This window comes from Plecotus auritus (genome assembly GCF_963455305.1).
Source record: "Plecotus auritus genome assembly, chromosome: 7".
Classification (NCBI taxonomy): domain Eukaryota; kingdom Metazoa; phylum Chordata; class Mammalia; order Chiroptera; family Vespertilionidae; genus Plecotus; species Plecotus auritus.
The window spans coordinates 65753236-65773102 of NC_137774.1; the positions used below are offsets into that span (position 1 = coordinate 65753236).

General features: G+C 54.9%; 2 protein-coding genes across 4 annotated transcripts in view; both read right to left on the reverse strand.

Moving 5' to 3' along the window:
- TGFB1I1 (transforming growth factor beta 1 induced transcript 1) overlaps positions 1-7991 on the reverse strand; it is an 8892-nt gene extending 901 nt beyond the window's left edge. Inside the window, exons 1-11 of one of the 3 annotated variants that reach the window (XR_013961152.1) lie at positions 7831-7991; positions 6501-6616; positions 6324-6376; positions 6080-6222; positions 5821-5908; positions 5620-5725; positions 5316-5510; positions 4403-4576; positions 4034-4115; positions 3593-3741; positions 3039-3426 (exon numbers count right to left, since the gene is read on the reverse strand). Coding sequence is in view for 2 of the 3 variants with exons in the window: in XM_080679416.1 (XP_080535542.1) it covers positions 3160-3426; positions 3593-3741; positions 4034-4115; positions 4403-4576; positions 5316-5510; positions 5620-5725; positions 5821-5908; positions 6080-6222; positions 6324-6376; positions 6501-6616; positions 7831-7960 (1503 nt within the window). In the remaining variant the exon portion in view is untranslated. Of the gene's footprint in view, positions 1-2809; positions 3427-3592; positions 3742-4033; positions 4116-4402; positions 4577-5315; positions 5511-5619; positions 5726-5820; positions 5909-6079; positions 6223-6323; positions 6377-6500; positions 6630-7830 lie in introns of those variants that run through there. The other 2 variants (XM_080679416.1, XM_080679417.1) reach the window with 2 other exon arrangements.
- Positions 7992-10908: 2917 nt separating this feature from the next.
- Positions 10909-17447, reverse strand: ARMC5 (armadillo repeat containing 5). Its single transcript, XM_080678149.1, has 6 exons — positions 16958-17447; positions 15078-15185; positions 14197-14983; positions 12809-13308; positions 12068-12200; positions 10909-11966 (listed from the first exon to the last, which is right to left on the reverse strand). Exons 1-6 carry the CDS (start codon positions 17430-17432, stop codon positions 11147-11149), a joined length of 2823 nt encoding a protein of 940 aa, XP_080534275.1. The 5' UTR covers positions 17433-17447; the 3' UTR covers positions 10909-11146.
- Between the last annotated feature and the right edge of the window lie 2420 nt (positions 17448-19867).

Consider the following 19867-nt stretch of genomic DNA (forward strand, 5'->3'; position numbering starts at 1 on the left):
CTCAGCCCCTACCACTTCCCTAGTGCCTCAGGCTCAAAATCACTTCACCCCCTAAAAAACGTCAACTTTTCAGCCTTGACCTAGGGAGTCTGCCTGAGTCAGCCCCCTGGTTCTGACCAATCCAGAGGGATCATCTTCAAACCCTAACCTGACATTGTCAGTCCCCTCTCAGAAACACTCCATAGCTCTCCATCACAGTCAGGAGGGAGTGGAAGCTTCTCACCTGATGTTCAGGGCCTGCCAGGCCACAACTCCACCCAATCTAGTTTCCTTCCTACTCCTTTGCCCTGCCCAACTTGTGTATGTTCATACCCCCAAACTTGTTAAGTTGTGCCTTCTGCTTAGAGTGCCTCCCTGCCTCCCAAACAGCCAACTCCTGCTCGGCCTTCAGTACCCAGCCCTGTTACTGCTTTAGCAAAAACTTCTCTGACTTTTCTGATACAGTTCCCAGCACACTGAGTGGCCTTTATCTGGGCCATCTCTGTCTCCCCAACAGGCTGGAGCCTCCCCAAGAGCTGATGTGATCTGGTTCCCGGAGATGGGGAAGAGCTGTGTCTCTGCCTTTCTTCTAGAATTGACCAGCCTTGGACGTCTGACCATGGCAGTTGGGTTCATGCCTGAGATGGGGCATTTTAGGGGAATTTAATGAATTATGTTTAGGGAATGCCTTAAAAGCAGACCCCCAAAATGAGAATTGGAGTGCAAGGACTTTACCAGGGAGGTGATCCCAATAGGGACTGTGAAGGAGTGAGAAAGAAGACAAAGAAAGGCGAAAAGCCAATGAAGGGTGTGTCCACAGACAGGTTACCGCTGTGCACAATTAGAATCCAACCCCAATGGGGATCCTCTGAGACTGTGGAGAACAACCTCAGAACTGACTCTCAAGCAGCCAGGAAGCTCCGGTGTCTCTTTGCCAATTCCTGTCTCTAACTAGTTAGAGGTTACAGGAAACCCCCCCCCCCACTTCAGCCCTGTGGGGTACAATAGCACATTCCTCCCCCAGAGAGCACCCTCAGACAGATACCCGGGAAGCAGCTGGGAGACTGTCTACATATGACTTCCCAGGTGAGCCGAGTAGCTGTGGGTAGGGCAGCCACAGTGTCTGCTCCAGGGGTGATGAATCTGAAGTGCCTGAGAGAATGCAGGCCAGTATCAGAGGGGGCATGGGCGCTATTGGCCTCACTGTGGCCTTCAAAGCACTTCAGGATGTGGCACCTGTTTCCTCTTTGACCTCATCGCCTGCTACTCTCCCCTTTGCTCGCTCTAATCCAGCCACACTCGCCTTCCCTTTCTTCCAACGTGCCAAGCTCTCTCTACCTCCTGGCCTTTGCACCTGCTGCTTCCTGCACCCGGAATGCCCCCCTCAGGCTCTTCGCCTGGTTGGCTCTTTCTCAACCAAGTTGCAGCTTAGACATGACATTTTCACAGAGGTCTTCTCTGACTAGCTGGTTAAAGTAATCCCTCCTCACCTTCACTGAGTTCTCTATTTTTTCCTTCTCATTTTCCCACCTTTCCTTCATTCATAAACATTTACTGAGCACTTACCACATACCGGATACCATTCTAGACACTGAAGAGACCATGCCATCTGACAAATAAATATGTCATCTGACAGGCTCTCAGGAGCTTGCATTCCAGTTGCAGAAACAGACATAAACGAGCAACAAATAAACATGTATTTGTGATAGCGATATGAAGGACTAGGGAGGTGCTGTGGGTAGGAACAAGGGGGATGAACCAACTTCAGTTCATCACACTTGTCATTTGTCATCTCCCCCCCACACAAACACACTAGATTTCAGCTCCATAAGGGCAAGGAGCATGTTCCCTATGATCTCCCCAGCACCTGGTGTGGACCTGACACAGCAAGTATTCAGTAGACGCAAAGGAATGAATGGAGACTGGAGATGGCCGATTTGAGCATACTCAATTCAGGAGGTCTTTACCCACCAGGGGATGGACGCACTGTCCAGGGAGAATATGTGGAAGGGGAAGAGTAGGAGGCCAGGAAGAGCAGGGAGAGGAGCCCCAGAGGGGAATCTGAGGCCAGGGCAGATAACACCTTGCCTGTCTCTTCCCACACATGCTCTCTTTGGCTGCTAGCTCCTCCTTGAGCTGGAAGGGCTCTGAGGGTCCATCTTTTCCATCCTCCAAGCTCCCTATAATTCAGACTCCGGAGTCCATGCCCCCTCCCTAGGGAACTGCAGGGTCCAAGGTAAAGGTTCTCGGGCTCAGAAAGGCCCCTGGGGCTTGGGGATTAAGATGGAGCCTGACCCTCTCCTCACCTAAAACCTGGCCCACCTTCCTCTGCCGGGCTTAGCTGGGGTGTCACCTCCTCCAGGAAGCCTTCTTTGACTCCCAGTTAGAAGCCTCCCTCTGGCTCCTCCAGCCCCAGTGCTCCCCTCAGCCACTGCCCTGACCACACCAAGTGTCACCCTCTGCCCAGGGATGAGTCAACACCAGTAAGAGGGAAGCTGTGCCTTAGTGCCCAGGCCCAAATGGTGGGCATGCACTGACACTCTGGAGGAGGGGGAACATCTGGAAACCAGACAAGATGGCAGGGGGCGGGAGAATTGGAAAGGGAACAGCCTAAGTGCTCATTTCAAAAATATAGAGGGCTTGGGGGGGGGGGGTGTGTGGGTGGCGGCGGGAAGGTTCTCAGGGCCCAGCTTGAGCTGTGCAGGCTCTGCCCTGTCTATAATCCCGCAGGTCCGCTCCAGCCAGCGCGGCTCCTGGAACCTGCTGCGGAAAGAACCGGCACAAAGAGCGGGGCGTGGAGACGCGGCTCCACTGCAGACACAGCACCAGTGCGACGTGGACCGTGTGTTTATGTAGAAAAAGTGCACAGAGCAGTGAGGGAGCGGGGAGCGGAGCGCCCGGCCTGGGACCTCCTGTAGTCGGGGCTCCCTCGGGGTGGGAATCAAGTGAAGGGCTCAGGAGGGGTGCTAGTCGGCGTACGGCCCACTCTGGGGGCGCGTGGCTTGGGGATTGGCCGGGCCTTTCCTGAACTTGCCCACGGAGAACGCAGAGTAAGGTACCTTGGGGCGGTCTCTCCAGCGGGCGGTGCTCACAGGGTGGGGTTGGGGAAGCCCCCAGCTCCTAGAGCGCGGCCTTGGGGTGGGCGCAGCACCGTGAGGGGAGGACGGCGTTTGGGAAGGGTCAGCCGAAGAGCTTGAGGAAGCAGGGCTGGCAGTAGGGCTTGCCGGCGCGCTCCTGGAAGGAGCCCTTGGTGAGCGCGCGCAGGCAGAAGGTGCAGGTGAAGTGGTCCGGGTGGAAGCGCCGGCCCAGGGCCGACACGCAGCGGCCGGTCACAGGGAGGCCACACGTGGCGCACAGCGAGCCGCGCCGCGCGTGGAAATGGTTCTCGCACAGCGGGCGGCCCTCGTGCTCGAAGAAGCTGCCCGCAGAGAAGGGCGCGAAGCACTCCTGGGGAAGGGTCAGGCAGAACCTCGCACGATATAATTCGCTCTAGGAACCCAACAACCCCGCCCCGCCCACCCCGCTGAGTCCCACCGAGGGGAAGCCCCGCCTCCGAGCCGCCCGCCCAGACGTCGCCCCGCCCCGCTGCCCAGGCCCCGCCTCCAGCGCGCACCCTGCAGACGAAGCAGTCGGGGTGCCAGAGCGCGCTGAGCGCCGAGATGTAGTTGTCCAGGATGGGGCCTTGGCAGCCCTGGCAGCGCGGGGCGAACAGCTGCAGGAAGTCCCGGCGGCAGTAGGGGCGGCCCTCGCGCTCGTGAAAACCTAGGGGCGGGACCGAGCGGGCTGAAGGAAAATGGTGCGGGGCGCGCCAAGACCTACGCAGTGTGAAACGGTGGGGCCGGCGGAAGGCTGTCCGTGTGAGCAGTAGGGAGAAAGGGACCAGGTCTGGGGCGGGCAGAGCGGAAGGGGATGGATGGGAATCCCCGGGTTCAGGGGTTGGGACCCGACGAGAGCAGGGAAAAACTTATGGCCCCTAGGGTTCAGGGGCTGGGCCAAAGGCTGCGAGGCGGGATGTCAAGCAGACCCATGGCTTCCAGGTGGGAGGCAAGCTCACCCTCGTCTCCGAAGGGCTCCCCGCAACTGACGCAGCAGAAATGCTCTGGGTGCCAGTGGGTGCCCAAGGCAGTGACCATCTTCTGTAGGAAATGAAAGTGGACACTCTGTGACCCTCCATCCCTTCTTCCCTCCCGCTCCCACCCCGGACCTCGGTGAGTGGGTTGAAGTATGAGTTAAGGCAAGGGAGACCTAAGGAGGAACTTGGGAGCCAAAGAGAGGGGGGAAGAAGCCAAGGGGCCGGGCTAAGGGGTGGGGGTGTAGGGGCTGGGGGAAGGGGGGGCTGGAGGGAGGGGACAGGAGTGGATGAAGCCCATCTCCCGGCTCCTTGGGTGAGAAGTGCCTAGCTTGTAGGCCAGGCAGGGCTCACATGTCGAATGGGTTGATTGCAGAGGCCGCATCGTGGGGAGAAGCGCTCGAAGTAGCACTCAGGGCAGAAGGGGGCTCCATCCTTTTCGAAAAAGCTGCTGCCTCCCAGGGCAGTGGAACAGCCACTACAAACGAAGTGCTCAGGGTGCCAAGCTCGCCCCAGCGCAGTCACCACCTGCGAGTTGGGGTTGAGGCCAGGGTCAGAGTGGCCCTTAGGCCACCATGTCCCCAATGAGCCAAGGTTCACGTTGCACTTTTCAAGTCACTCAGTCTGTAAGTGATGGAAAGACTGGGGCCCACAATACTTTTTAGGAGCCCACGAAAATGTAATTTCTTTTAAAATCAGAAGGGAAAAAATGAGCTACAAGAAAATTATTTCATAGATAATATTAATATATTCATCTTTATACTAACATAGTCATAAAATACAAATTTTAATATTTTTTAATGGAGGAAGGGACCCATGAAGGCAAAAGTGCTTAAGGCCCACAAAAGTCATAATGCCACCTGCTTTGCTGGCATCGGGAATTCTGGGATGGAAGCAGGGCACTTTATCAGAAGGATCTACGTCAACAACTTGGCACAGTTAAGAACCAGAGTTCCCGAACTAGACTGGTGGAGGAAAAACAGTCTATGGTGGGTGGAGCCCCCCAGGCTTTCATGAAGATGAGGTGAGATGGGGTTTGTAAAGGAGCACATAGGAGGACCACAGTAAGTGGTAACTGGGTTGGGATCCTCACCCTGCCACTTACTTGCTGTGTGATTCAGAGCTTCAGTTTCCTCCTTCATAATATATGAATAACAGTAATACCCACTTTCCAGAGTTCTTTATTAAAAGGGGACAGCACAAGGCTGGTGCTCAGTGAAGATGGGTCTGTGGGATTCCACCTCACTACTCGCAGAGCTCCACTTACTTGCCCAGCAATGGCTTTATTGCAGGAGCCACAGAGGCCCTTGGCCTGGGTGGGAATGCCACGGCGGCTGAGGTCGGACTGCAGCAGCCCCAGCATGGTGTCTAGGCTGCCCTTGCTTGTGGGCCCTGGTGGGGATGGGGAGCCCTCATTCACGGAGCTTGGCACCGGTGTCTGGGTGGGCCCAGAAGCTGGAAGCTACAACAGGGAGGATGTGAGTTGAGTCAGCAAGGCAACAGATGTGGAAAGGTCTCAAATGGGTTAGGGAGCCACAACACCACATTGGCCCACCCTCCTGCTGACTCACATGGTTCTGGACTCGGAAGTCAGAGAGCGAGGCCATCAATCTGTCCAGCTCCAGGGTGGCCGAGGTGGCCGAAGGTTTTGGGAGAACAGGGGATGGGCTGGGAGGGCTATGAAGAACAACGTGTGTTGGCTCAGGGCCTCCCAGAGTAACGCTCCCTCCCAGTCACCTCTCTCCGAGACCTGGCAACTGTGCCAAACTCACAGGCTGGGCCTTTTCTTGTCCTCAGACTGGTCCTCCTTCTGCTCTCCGGCGGTCTCCTTGCTAGATGGGAACTGAGACATTATTTCATCTGCAGAGAGGAGAGAAGGGCACTGGACACAGGGCCTGCTCCACACACCCTCCCACTTAAGGCTTTGCGTCCTTGTAGCTGCTACTCTGGGAAATCTCTACCCCTTAATCTCTGCCCTTCCCTGCCCTGCCTGCCCCATCCCATCAAGGCCTGTTTTAGTAACCATGGTACCTGTGATGTTGAACTGAGTAGCATTAAGTTCCTGAAGCAACCGGTCTAGCTCACAGAGTCCTGTGCCCAGGACACCGCTGGAAGAGGAGAATGGAGGAGCCGCAGGGGCCGCAGGCTTTGGGGACTGAGGCTTGCATACCGTACTGGGAAACAGGGTGGGAGCTTGGGTTCAGGGTGGGGAATCTAAGACTCCTCACCTGAGTCTCAATTGGCTCCCCCATCCCCCAGTTCTCAGACCTCTTACCTGTATAGATGGTCCTTGTCCCCAGAGGCTCCAGAAGACTCCCCAGTCCCCATCTACAGAGAGATGGACACATGTGTGGGGTGATAGACCAGTACTTTGCCTCACTCAGGCCCAGATTCCCCTAGCCTTGGCCAGACTGGCCTTAGTGGTTGCCCAGTCCACAGCATCTGATCTCACCTGTGGCTGGTGGCCATAGGGCAGGGGAGACGTGAGGGGCTCTGGGGGTCGCTCTTTTGGAGCCCCGGACCTTGGCATGTGTGACGTGGTCGTCTCCAGGTCAGAGAGCAGGGCATCTGCAGGGAGGCCCTCAAAGTGAGAAGTTGAGAGGTCAAGGTTAGGGCAGAGATAGGGCCTTTAGATATCAAAGGATAAGGCTTCCAAGTGGGCAGTATTTGAGGACAGAAGCCAGTATTAAGAAGGAAACACAAGGCCAGACCAAGGCAGAGAAGTGGAAGGGTAGTAAGGAATATATTTGACCAGAATATCCCAATTGGCTTATCCTGGGAGTCATGCACAAACCCAGACATCTGATTTTTTTTTTTATTCTTAAAATCTTCCCTAATGCAGTCAAAATTGGCTCTTTACTGAAGCCAAAGTTGACTCCACCCCAAATTGCTCAATTGGCTACATGCCTGGTACCCAGCCTTCTGATTGGACGCTCTTTGCCACGCCCATAATTCCTCCGGACCTGGCCAGGCCCACACAGCTCTGGCTCACCTCCAGGCCCCACTGGGTCCCACCCTATGCAGCACATTGGTGAGTCTGCAGGGACCTGCTTTCTGATTGGCTTATTCTCCACAGTACCAGTGCCCGCTACCCCTACTGAGCAGCACCCCCTATTGCAGGGTGCTGGAACCCCTTCTGTCTCACAGTTGGAGAGCACAGCCTTCCAGCCCCAGTTCCAACAGATAGGGAGTACAAAATGCCTCCTCCTTCTTACCCGGACACCACTACCACCCCACCCCACCCCCATCCCCTTTCCCTTCCAGAACCTAGAAATCCCTGCCCCCTCACTCTTCATCTAGAGCACCACGGTGGGACCCTTAACCTCTCCGCGGCACCTACCAAACTTAGGGACCCTTAACTCTTTCCTCCCCCAACCCCCGGGGCAGGCCCCTTTCTTTTCCAGAACTTGATGTCAAAGCCTCCCTTTCCTGTCTACTTTCCCAGTCCCAGACCCAAGACCCCTCCAACCCCTCCCATCCTAGAGCCCCTGATCCCCGGCGGGCGCCCGCGGGCAGGCACGCATCTCCCGGCGCATCCGCAGCTGGGGGTGAAGGGGCCAGCAGAGGAAAGGAGGGAGGGAGCGGCTGGCCCGGGAAAGGCAGGAAGGGAGAGGCAGGAAGGGGGACGTGGAGTCGGAAAGGAGGCGCGGGCTGAGAGCAGAAGCGAGAAGACAGGAGGCAGGATGAGGAGATGCCGGGGAGGGCCAGGGGGCTCCAGGATGGGGAAGCGGGTCCAGAGGTTGATGAAGGGCTGGGCACAAGGGGACCCGGGCCCTACTCACCCAGGTCCTCCATGGTGGGGCACAGGCGGACCACGCTGGGCTTGCAGGGCGGGGGCCGTGTCCGGTGGGGGCGGAGGGCGGTTGGGGGGTGGGGAGGACGTCCGGGAGCTGGAGGCCCAGCCGTGACCATGTAAGGAAGCCGGGATCCGTTGGGATGGGGCTGGAGGGAAAGGTGGGGGGCAATGAAGGGGAGAATCCAGGGTGGGGGCGTGTAAGGGAGGGAGGGCTGCGGTCCACGCAGGCCCAGCCCGCCTGCCTGCTTGCGGGGAGGCAGCCACACCCCAGCCTTGGCCTCAGCTGCAGGGAGCCCCAGGCGGCCACAGCCAGAGTCAGAGAAGTGGCTCTTCCAGACCGTGCCCGGGATCTTCCGCCCAGTGCCACTCTCAGACACAAACCGAGGCCCCCAAGCAGACACCTCTCAAAGTCAGCTCCGTGAGTCTCAGACAGAGCCCCCTCCCACCCAGGCCTTTCCTGTGAGACTTACTCCAGGCAGAATTTTGGGGCTGGAGCAGAAATGATGTTCTAAAATTCAGGCAGATCCCACGTTCAGAGACTTTCCCTTAGAGACCCAGACAAACAATGACATAAACAGAGATCCCAAAAGGCACAATACTAAACACAAAGAAATCTCTCAGAGACAGAGACAGCCACAATGGTCCCTCCTCAGACGATAAAGCAGGACCTTTTCTCCAAGACTTGAAAACAGACATAGAGTTCAACTGAAACCCAGGCCCATGCAGACTGAGAAAACACTCCCAGGCAGCCAGACCCCAGCCTGTTTTCAAGACAAAGCCCTTCCCCAACAGGGCGGCCCAGACCTGTACCAAAACATACCGATGAACACAGCAAAGAAAGCAAGACGCAAACTCCAGCCAGCCACAAAGGAATAAGAAGCCTTCCTTGGACTGAGACCCTGAGAAATCAAGATTGAAACGAGCCCGGCCAGCGTGGCTCAGTGGTTGAGCATTGACCTATGAACCCGGAGACCACAGTTCAATTCCTGGTCAGGGCATATGCCTGGGTTGTGGGTTTGATCTCCAGTAGGGGGCGTGCAGGAGGCAGCTGATCAATGATGCTCTCTCATCATTGATGTTCTCTCTCTCTCTCTCTCTCTCTCTCTCTCTCTCTCTCTCTCTCTCTCTCTCCTTCCTCTCTAAAATCAATAAAAAAATTTTTTTTAAAAAGATTGAAATGAGACACTCTATAGTTGGTATGGACAGACACAATGGTGCTGCAGCCACTGGACTGTGGGTCTCAATCCAGACCTGAGCACTTTAGTCTTCAAAATTTAGCAGGCCACATGAGCTGATGTGCTCACCACCATGCCATGAAAGAATGGGTTTCCTCTCATTGCATTTACAAGATATAATAATAGCATCATTGCAAATTATTCCATACAAAACGGTGGTTTTGTTGAGTGGAGAGAGTATTTAATATTTCACATAGGCTTTGATTTATATGTGTAATTTTAATTATTATTTATTTTTTAAAATTTTATTTTTATTGATTTCAAGAAGGGAGAGGGAGAGAGAAACATCAATGATGATAGAGAATCACTGATCGGCTGCCCCCTGCATACCCCCTACTGGGGATCGAGCCCACAACCTGGGCATATGGCCTGACCAGGAATCGAACCATGACCTCCTGGTCCATAGGTCACCGCTCAACCACTGAGCCACGCCGGCCGGCCTATTATTTATTTATTGAGTGAGTGAGTTAGTTAATCCTTACCTGAAGATATTTTTTCCATTGATCTTTTTAGAGAGAGTGGAAGGGAGAGAGGGAGGGAAGGGAAGAGAGAGAGAGAAACATTGGTGTGAGAGAGACACATTGATTTGTTGCCTCCTCGCATGTGCCCCAACCAGGGCCAGGTATCAAATCTGCAACCCTTCAATGTGTGGGCCAATGCTCTCACCACTGATTACACCAGACAGGGCTGTCATTTTTACTTAAAATGTAACTTCTTACAGTGCACACCTTTTTGAATGTGGAATTGAGGTATACAATGCTGTTGTAGATGGAGTAAATGCTTAAAACAAGACTTACAAGGGTAGAATAGGGTACAATCCTTATTTTAAACTGTAATTCGGAAAAAATATAAGAATCATAGTGTCATAGATAGTTCTCAATGGTGTAGTTATATTTGGTAATATTATCTCTTATAATATAACCCTGATATTGAGCTGAGATCTGTACGAGAACTGATCTTCAATTCATGTTTTTTTCTGCAAGGCAATAGGCCATGTCAATTAAACTGAAGGAGAAAAAAAACAGAACAAAAAAACCAGCAGCAAATCAGAACAATCTGGTGCCCAGGGCACCCTCCCCTCAGTCCAATTCAATCAGACAGGGCTCAGGCATCAATATGTGTAAATATCTTTAATAAGTTCCCTGGGTGGTTCTAATGCACAGCCTAACCAGACACCTGGACAGACACTCATGGAGACAGCAGTGCCAGCCTTAGCTCCCCTGAGGCCAACTGGCAGACTCAGTCCAGGCATGCTCCTCAGTTAGGCTGCCACCTGAGTGCTCAGTGACCTGGGATCCAGGTGATGGAGGTTCTGCATTGGAGACCAAAATAACACAAGCTCCTCCCTCACCTCAATGCCAGCCCAGGGCTTTGGCTCCTCTGGGCATGACTAAGACAGGAACACAGCAGGAGGACACTTGGCCCAAGAGATGAAAATAGACCCAGAGATGGAAGACCCAAGGTGGGTGATGGCCACTCAGAAAACATCAATGCCAAGGCCTTGGCCATACCTCGCCAAATGCACAGCATTCCCTCAGCACAGCCCGCTAAGCCTGAGCAAGGTCTGTGTCAGCTGAATGGCTGTCTGAGTAATGAAGTCACGTGAGCAGGAAGCAGGCTTCCCTTGGGCCCATAACCACATCCTAGGAAGAAGCCTCCAACTCTACCCTATCCCAGGGCTCCAGAAACCACTGCCTATTACTACTCAACTCCTACATGCCAAAGGCGGCCTATATTGAGACACAGAGACCTAGACAAGACCCTCTTGATGGGTGAAGGGTAATGAGATGCCCACAGGAAAGTAAGCAGAGTCACACACAACAGGAATATCCAACTCCAAAGTTTTAATCCCACGCCCGAAGTCTGGGCTTGTCTCCATCTCATGGGCCCCATGCCCAGGCCTTGGCCTCGGCTTCTCACTCCCGAGTCTTCAGCCCATTGTCCTGGGGCCCAGTTCCATCCTCTTGTCGGTCCTCAGTGGTGACTCCTGCTTAGCCTCCTCCCTGTGCCACTCTGAGGGAGGCCTTCTTCTTGCCAATTCATTCTTGGGTCCCCTCCGAGGGGATATCAAGAGTCTAGGCTGGGACCCTTGTTCCCCACTTCAACTCCCATCACCACAGCCAGTAAAGCCTCCGTCAGGGGACCTGCTTCCTCACCTGCTGCCTCCACAAGCCCCACTAATGCCAGAGCCCGCTTCCGTGGGCACTGCCCTGGCCCCAGGGTCCAGCGTGCACAGTGGGCAGCCAGCCGGGGCCGGCCCAGACGGAACACCTCACCCACTGACTCTGGGCCACCTTGGGATCCCAGATGGATACGGCCCACAGCCTCTTCCAGTTCCTCCTCCAGCCCAGGCAGCAGGAAACGGCCAGCAGCCTCCAGTGCCTCCTCAGCCTCTGAGCCCAGCAGGGGCTGTCCTGGCGGGGGAATGGGCCCCAGGGCTGCCCCACAGCCCCGGCAGCCATGCAGGTGATGCAGGATAGGCCAGGCTGCACTGGGTGATAGGCCTCGAAGAGGTACCAGGTCCATCTGGGCTTCAGCAAAGCTGCCAGCTAGCAGGGCCCAGAAGAAAGGGGAGGCAGTAGATGAGGCAGCTCGCTGGGCAGGGAGCCGTAGGCCTGAGTCCAGTAGGAAGTGTAGATCCGGGGCTGGGATGGGAGCTGGGCCCAGCAGAGGTTCATAGTGGCAATGGGAGGGTGGGTCTAGGTCCAAGGGGGTTGCAGGTGGGAGGGCTGGGCTCACAATGGGAGACACCAGGCCTTGGAGGCAGGAGAGGGAGTCTGCAGCAAAGAAGAGGAAGAGTGGATGCGGAGCTGGCCGCGTCAGGGCCGAGAGGAGGAGTCTGAGGCCGCCCTGGTCCAGAAGTAGCCGGCGCCACAGAGAGGGCTTCCTATGGGGAGAAAGAGAATCTTTCAGAAGGTGGAAAAGGTGCGACTGGGCAATAGCAACCTCGCTCCCCTGACCCCTGCAAGGCACCCCTATCCCCCTTACCGACAAATGAAGGGCAAGGTCAGTGCACAGGCCACACGGTCCTCAGGACTCCCAGAGAGCAGCAGGTGAGTGAGGGCACCCACTCCAAAGGGCGACTCAGCCTGCACCGTCAGGTTCTGCAGCAGCATCTCACCTGCAGGGATGGGCAGAGTGGGTCGGTTGGGAGTTGGTGTCGGAGATTGGGGAAGGATGGGTAACACAGGCTTCCGCCCCCAAAAGGAAGGTGGGTAAAACCTCAGGGCAGGAAACCAGGGCGCGGGAAAGGAGGCTGACGCAGGCCCTGGAGGGATGGGACCCAGAGACTAGGAATTGGAAGTGGAGGGCAGGAACAGGAAGTGGGATGTCAGGGAGTAAGTCAGGGCCCTCAGGGCTGAAACAGGACCCAGGAGACAGCAGTCCCTGGTAGTGTTGGATATGGGGATTGGGCCTGAAAGGACATGGCGCCTGAGCCTTGCTTCACAAGTCAGTGACACCACAGAACCCAGAGTAGATTAGGGAAGGAAATGCCAACAGGTACAATTCTAAATTGCTGGGGCCCCAAAGCTTGGGCCAGGGATGGAGCCGAACTCTGCAGGCTGGGATGGTGGAGCAGGAGGGGGCGGGATGGAACCCTCCATCCCTGGTGGCTGGGTTGTTTGAATGGTGGGCTGAGGGCAGTGAGAGGAGGAGGAGTGGTAAGGCGAGGTTCTGGGCTCACTGAGGGATAAGTGGAAGACAGAGCGGGAAGGGGCAGGGACACACCTAGCTCCCGGTGCTGGCTGCGCAGACTGGGGGGCCGGGCACGCAGCGTGGGCCAGTCATCCGGGGCGACACCCAGCACCAGCCAGGCTCGCAGCAGCGCAGCACCGTAGCTGCGCACGAAGGCCTCGAGGCAGGCCGGGTTGCAGGTGAGGCGCGCCAGGATGCGCAGTGCGCGCGGGCTCGGTGGGCCCGGCGCCCCCGTCACATAGGCCAGCAGGCCGCACAGGGCCGGGCCTGTCACCAGCGCCCCGCTTGGGTCTGGAGCCTGGGAGAAGCGCGAAAGCAGCAGCAGCGCTGGCCCCTCACGGCCCCAAGGCTCCTCGGTGGCAGGGCTGCGGCCTCGAGGCGTCCGTACCAAGGCTGGGCCCCGGGCGGGACTGGCTGCCTGGGCCTGCTGAGGGGGCGCAGGCGGTGGAGGAGGCAGCGGACAGTGCTCTGGAGACCGGTCCGGAGAGATGTCTCCTGGGCCAGCGGCGTAGCCCTCAGATATGAGCCACGACCTGTGGAGGAGAGAAAGAGGAGGCTGAACTCAGAGCCAAGGCGAGGGAGCAGGTCCAAAAGGAGGTGACAGAAGCCCGGAAGAGGAGGTGGCCAGAGAGGAGATAGGGGAGAAAGGGAGGGGGAAAACCCCAAATCATTCAGCAATGACTGATGCCTGTTTGTGCCAAGCCCCATTTTAAGTGTGGAGTTTGAGAAGCGATGCATACAGAGAAGAGTGAAAAGGAATAGAAAAGAGCTGAGGGAGGGAAAGTTGACATTAAAAAACAGTGGGGATGGTAGCCCCCTTAGAAGGTGAGGCCTGATCAAGGAGTCCAGGAGGAAGAGGGCTCTAGGCGGACAGAACGCAGCCAAAGAGGCCCCGAGAGGACTGCCTGTCATGTGGAGGAACTAGCCAGGAGGCCAGTGTGTGAGAGTGGAGCGGACACCAGGGGGAGCCTTAGGTGATGAAGTCAGAGAGTTCACAAGACAGCTGACAGGTGCAAAGTACCCTCATTTATTCTTTACAACTGTATGGGGAAGGCATGCGTTATTATCCTCCATTTTTCATGCAAGGAATTAGAAGCTCAAAGAAGTTAACTTTCCCGTGATAACTGGTGGCACCAAAATAAGAAGTTGGGCTCCAGAGCATACCATCACAACCAGAGCACATTCTACCTTCCAGGGAACCTTTCTGGACCCCAAAGTTCAGAGGTCCTGGGGTAGAGCCAAGGTCAAGGGTGGACACAGGGGAGAGAAGGTGCATTTAATGGGGACTAGAAAGTGGTCATGTGTGGGGAAAACAAGGGATCAGGAGTCAATAAAAGTCTTACTGAGACAGAGGGGGTGAGGGTAGTGGAGAGAGCCAGAGCAGACACAAACCCCATCCCAAAGCTCAGGGAGGGACCCACCTGAGGCTTCGGAAGCTTCCAGCTTCTACTCGCTCAGGGGTCCGCTCCTCAGGAAAGTCCCAGGAAGCAGCTTCTTTTCCCTCTTCTTCCTCATCACCAAGCTCACCACACAGCTGCCCAGCCAAGAGAGGTACAAGTCCCAGAGCCTGCAGCCGGCCCAGGGCCCCTGTATCATAGAGGAAGCCCACAAGGGCAGCCACAACACGAGGGTGCCAGGCGCTGGCATGAGGATCCCGCAACAGGCCCATCAGCAGCTCCAAACCACCAGCATCCCGCAGCCGGGCTCGGTTGATGGCCTCCCGGCAAAGTAGGCACACAGCCCGCACCAGGGGCTGCTGGGAGGCTGGACCAGCTCCATTGGGACCTCGGCGTTGCTGGAGCTCACCCAGTAGCACCTCCACACCACCAGCATTGCCCAGTGCAGGCCGTACTAGGCCCTGGGCACACAGATTGGCAAGGATCAGGATAGCTGACTCGCGGACCGTCCTTTTGGGATGGGAGGCTAGACTGACCAATGGGCCTAGTCCTCCACCCAGACTTAGCTGCTCAGCACAGGCACGGGAGCAGCCTCGACTCAGCTCCAGGAGGGCACGGACTAGGGCCAAGGTCAGCGCAGGGTCTGGGGCAGCAGCCAGAAGCTCAGCCAGTGGGCGCACTGCTCCCTGCTGTGCCAGGGCCAGGCGGTGCTGAGGAGAGTCCGCCAGGTTGCGGAGGGCACGAACCACACTCTGCAGGCAGTGTGAGTCCTGGCAGGTCGTCAGGCTCTCAATGAGGAGGGGAACAGCACCTGGAGAGGGAAGGGGAGGACATAGAGTGAGCAAAGACAGAAACCGAAGCCCCTGTCCCACCCCAAGCTAACTCCACCCTCACAGCCTTCTCACCAGCAGAATGGATGTCCCCACAGCTCTCAGGTTCCATGGCTAAGTTGCCCAGAGCACGGGCTGCTCGGTTCTGGATGCTGTCTGTCTTCACACACTGAAGAATAGTCACTGCAAGAGAGTTTGGCCTCTTGAGGGTTCTATCCCTTCTTGTCTCTCACATTAACCACCTCAAGAATGTGGCCTGAGAGGATCAGAAAAGGCCTCCAGAAGAAACTAACATTGGGTCTAGACAGCCATAAGCAAACTACGGCCCGCGGGCCGGATCCGGCCCGTTCGGCTGTTCTATCCGGCCAGCGGAGCTGAAAGAGCGGAGGGTTCTCTTGCTCTCCCCTCTGCTCCTTTACTTTGAATTTATATTAGTTCACACAAACACTCCATCCATGCTTTTGTTCCAGCCCTCCGGTCCAGTTTAAGAACCCATTGTGGCCCTCGAGTCAAAAAGTTTGCCCACCCCTGGTCTAGAAGGTTAAATAGGTAGGGATTTAGTAGAAGGATGATGGATGGGGCTGTAACAGGGTATTTCAGGTTTGGAATCAGCCTTTGCAAGGGTCCAGAGGTGAGACCCAGTGTCTGCTATGACCTCATGAAGGGCTTGAATGCCAGGCCAAAGAATCAGGGCTTGAATGTGTGGGCACTGGGAGCCACATCAGGCTTTAAGAATGGGAATGGTGTGATAGAATCTGGCAGCCAGGAGAGAGAATGGAACGGGGGGGCGGGGGGTGGGGTGGGGGGGGAAATAAGGCAGGGGAAGCATGAAGGAAGTTGGTGCAATAGTCCAGGTAAGAAAGGACAGTGGCTTGAACCAAGTCAGTTACCAGCACAGCCCAGGACATGGGAACAGGGCTCTGGGCACACGATGGAAGAGGGAGAGAAGTGGATGGATTCTGGAGATATTTAAAAGGCAGAACAGTGACTGAATGATGGGGGTTGTACACTAATAATAAAATATTTAATTTATTGAAGACTAATTAATGTGCCAGACCTCCTGTCAAACACATTTTGGTCCAGATGCATTTTATGCACATTTAAAATATATTGATGTTTCATTACCCCCAAATTTTAAGATTTTGTCAAAATTGGTATATCACCTGGCTGGTGTTCAATTTCCTGTCACAGCAGGCTCAAAACCCAGTAGGGGGCACTTAGGAGGCAACTGATCGATGATTCTCTCTCATCACTGATGTTTCTATCTCTCTGAAATCAATAAAACACTTTTTTAACCATTATAATTTCATACAAGCTATAAGTAAACTGTATTCACAACGTTGCCACTAGGGGGCGCCAACTTAGATGGGAAACAGAAAAGCTTGCTGTCTTGTTAGGATTTGTTAACTGCTTGTTTTTAGCTCGAAGTACCCAGTTCATGTTTAGAGTATCTGTGTTCTACATCTGTATTTCATTTTCTCCCATCTCCAGTTATGCGAGGTAGCTATTATTATCCCATTGTGCAACAAGGAATCCTAGCCTCTAGGGGTCTAGCTGACCGCAGAGCCCACTTTTCTGACCACTACATCTTCTTGAACTCTAGCTCATCAGATGACAGCCCTACACAGGGCCGAACATTCAGGAGACACTGTCTGCCATGAACCTCATAAATGAAGGATAAAGGTCATCTAAAAGTCACCAAATAATCCCTTTAGCCTCACCAGCCCAGAGGCGAGGGAGAAATGGCTGTAATTATTGATCTGAGAGGGCTCGAGTATAATGTGTAACAGAGCTGTAACCTAACGAGGCGTGAAAGCTTGAGAAGTGTGGGCACCGCGCTGTCATAACGCATGTTCTTCCAGGATACAACACAAAGAACTCAAGACACCGCCAAAGCCCAGACCAGGAGGGGGAGTGCGTGGAATCCTTCTAGGACATGGGGGCGGGGCACTTACCCAAAGACAGAATGCCTCCGAGTCTGCGCACTTCAGTCCGGCACGCCCCTTCCGTACAGCAGTTGGCTAGGATGCTAAGCGCCAAGTCCAGGGTCTTGCGCAGGCGCACAGGCGGCGAGGGCGTCGACAAGGACGCAGAGGGGGCGGGGCCAGCCGAAGGGGCGGGGCCAGCCGAAGCCGCAGACTCGATCGACGAAGGGGAGGAGCCGGGGCCAGCCAGGCACGGGGCGGGATCCACTGCAGACGCTCGCCGTAGCAGCGCCAGAAGGGGGAGGAGCCCGCCGCGTGCCCGGAAGCGCTCGATTCCCCCCGTTGCCTTGACGTGGCGCGTGCGGAGAGCTAAGAGCGCACGGCCCAAAGGTGTCTCGTTGGTAGCTGTATCCTTTGTCCCACCTAGACCCTCCCCGGCCGCCGCCGTGAGCTGCGCGAGGCAGAAAGAGAGCGAGTCCGTAGGGGTTGGTTTCGCAGCCGCCATCTTGGCTCAGGCCTAAGGCTCCGCCCCCCTCTAGCCTCTGATCTGAGGGAGCGGAACTGGAAGAGAGGGACGTAGCCAGGCACCTCCTCTCTGACGCTTTTTAAATAGCGCCACCGCAGTTATTAAGCAAGTCGGAAGTTGTAGTTCTTGATCCCGGTATTCTGACTCTTGCACAGCCGCAGAAAGCACTTCGAGGGCAGTAGTTATCTAATTGTTGCGCGAGCCCAGGCGGCGCGTGCGGTGCATGCTGGGATATGTAGTTCACGCCCAGCTTACATGCCCGGTCTAGTAGGGATGAGAAACTCTCCCAGGGGACCCGAAGTGTGCTGGTGCATGTGGAGATCCCATACATGCGACCATGGAGTCTCAGTATCGTGCTGCACCAGATGACGTGGCTAGTCCGCCCCCAGTGTGTCCTCGGCAGCGACCTAATTTTCCTTAAGGCTCGTTTCGCCGCCCCCCAGCGAAGCGGGTACGAAAGTCCGCTCTGAGGTGTTGAGAATCCCGACCAAGGACGAAAGTGTCAAATACTTGACAGCGGCCGCAGATAGGAGCTCCTTGAATGAGAGGGTTAAACTTATAGAAAACACTCGCTGCCAATTCCTAGAGCATCTCAGGCTAGTAGATATTTGCATTTTCGTCCACACTCGCCTCTGGATTTGGGGAGAAAGAAGCCCCTGCCAAAACCAACTGTCCCGCAATCTCCAAAGCCTTTGAGTGCCAGGAGTGTGGACTGACCGAAGCGAAGGTTCCTGACCTCATTCACCAAAGCAGCTACTTGGGTGGCAAACCTACTGCTGTCTGGAGGGTGGCAAGAGCTTCCAACAAGGCTTCAGATCTGATTAAGCATCACTGAGGGCGGAGCTAATAAATAAAAAGAGGAACAACTACATCATTCCCAGGAAATGGGGGGAGGAAAGCAAGGTGAGTCATGACCTCCAGAAAGGGTGCCATTAAGAAGGCTGTGTTTTGCAGGCCTAACCTCCAGAAAGTGTGCCATAGAGAAGGCTGTATTCTGGAGTCCTAACCTCCAGAAGGTGCCATAGAGAAGGCTGTGTTTTGCAATCCAAACCTCCAGAAGTTGCTATAGGAAAGACTGTGTTCTGGAGTCCTAACCTTAATAAGATGCCAAAGAGAAGGCTGTGATTTGAAATCCTAACCTCCAGAAGTTGCTATAGAGAAGGTTGTGTTCTGGAGTGTTATCCTCCAGAAGGTGCCATAGAGAAGGATGTGTTTTGCAATCCTAACCCCCAGACGGTGCTATAGGGAAGGCTGTGTTTTGCAATCCTAACCTCCAGAAATTGCTATAGAGAAGGCTGTGTTCTAGAGACCTAACCTCCAGAAGGTGCCATAGAGAAAGCTGTGTTTTGGATTCCCATCCTCCAGAAGGTGCCAGAGAGAAGGCTGTATTCTGGATTCCTATCCTCCAGAAGGTGCCATAGAGAAGGCTGTGTTCTGGAGTCCTAACCTCGAGATGGTGCCATAGAGACGGCTGTGTTCTGGAGTCCTAACCTCCAGAAGGTGCCATAGAGAAGCCTGTGTTCTGGAGTCCTAACCTCCAGAAGGTGCCATAGAGAAGGCTGTGTTCTGGAGTCCTAACCTCCAGAAGGTGCCATAGAGAAGCTTGTGTTCTGGAGTCCTAACCTCAGAAGATTCCATAGAGAAGGCTGTGTTCTTGATTCCTAACCTCCAGAAGGTGCCATAGAGAATGTTATGTTCTGGATTCCTAAACTCCAGAATGTGCTATAGAGAAGGCTGTGTTTTGCAGTCCTAACCTCCAGAAAGTGCTATAGAGGAGGCTTTTTTTTGCAGTCCTAACCTCCAGAAGTTGCCATAGAGAAGGCAGTGTTCTGGAGTACTAACTTCGCAAAGGTGCCATAGAGAAGGCTATGTTCTGGAGTCCTAACATCCAGAAGAATCCATAGAGAAGGCTGTGTTCTGGATTCCTAACCTCCAAAAGGTTCCATAGAGAAGGCTGTGTTCTGGAGTCCTAACCTCCAGAAGGTGCCATAGAGAAGGCTGTGTTTTGCAGTTCTAACATCCAGAAGGTGCCATGCACAAGGCTGTGTGCTGGAGTCCTAACAACCAGAAGGTACCATAGATAAGTCTGTGTTCTGGATTCCTAACCTCTAGAAGGTGCCATAGAGAAGGCTGTGTTCCGGAGTCCTAACCACCAGAGGTGTCATAGAGAAGGCTGTGTTCTGGCGTCCTAACCTCCAGAAGGTGTCATAGATAAGGTATTTTCTGGAGTCCTCACCTCAAGAAGTTGTCATAAATAAGGTTGCATTCTGGAAGCCTAACCTTCAGAAGATTCCATAGAGAAGGCTCTGTTCTGGAGTCCTAACCTCCAGAAGGTGCCATAGAAAAGGCTGTGTTCTGGAGTCCTAACCTTAATAAGATGCCAAAGAGAAGGCTGTGATTTGAAATCCTAACCT

Bases quoted from the DNA above. Each gene is read 5' to 3' on its own strand.
- ARMC5 (XM_080678149.1), bottom strand. From the start codon at position 17,432: ATGGCGGCTGCGAAACCAACCCCTACGGACTCGCTCTCTTTCTGCCTC. The intron at 15,186-16,957 runs GTAAGTGCCCCG...ACTCTCTTGCAG, and splicing joins CGGAGGCATTCTGTCTTTGG to TGACTATTCTTCAGTGTGTG. The intron at 12,201-12,808 runs GTGTGTCCCTGC...CCATCCCTGCAG, and splicing joins CAGCCAGCACCGGGAGCTAG to GTGAGATGCTGCTGCAGAAC.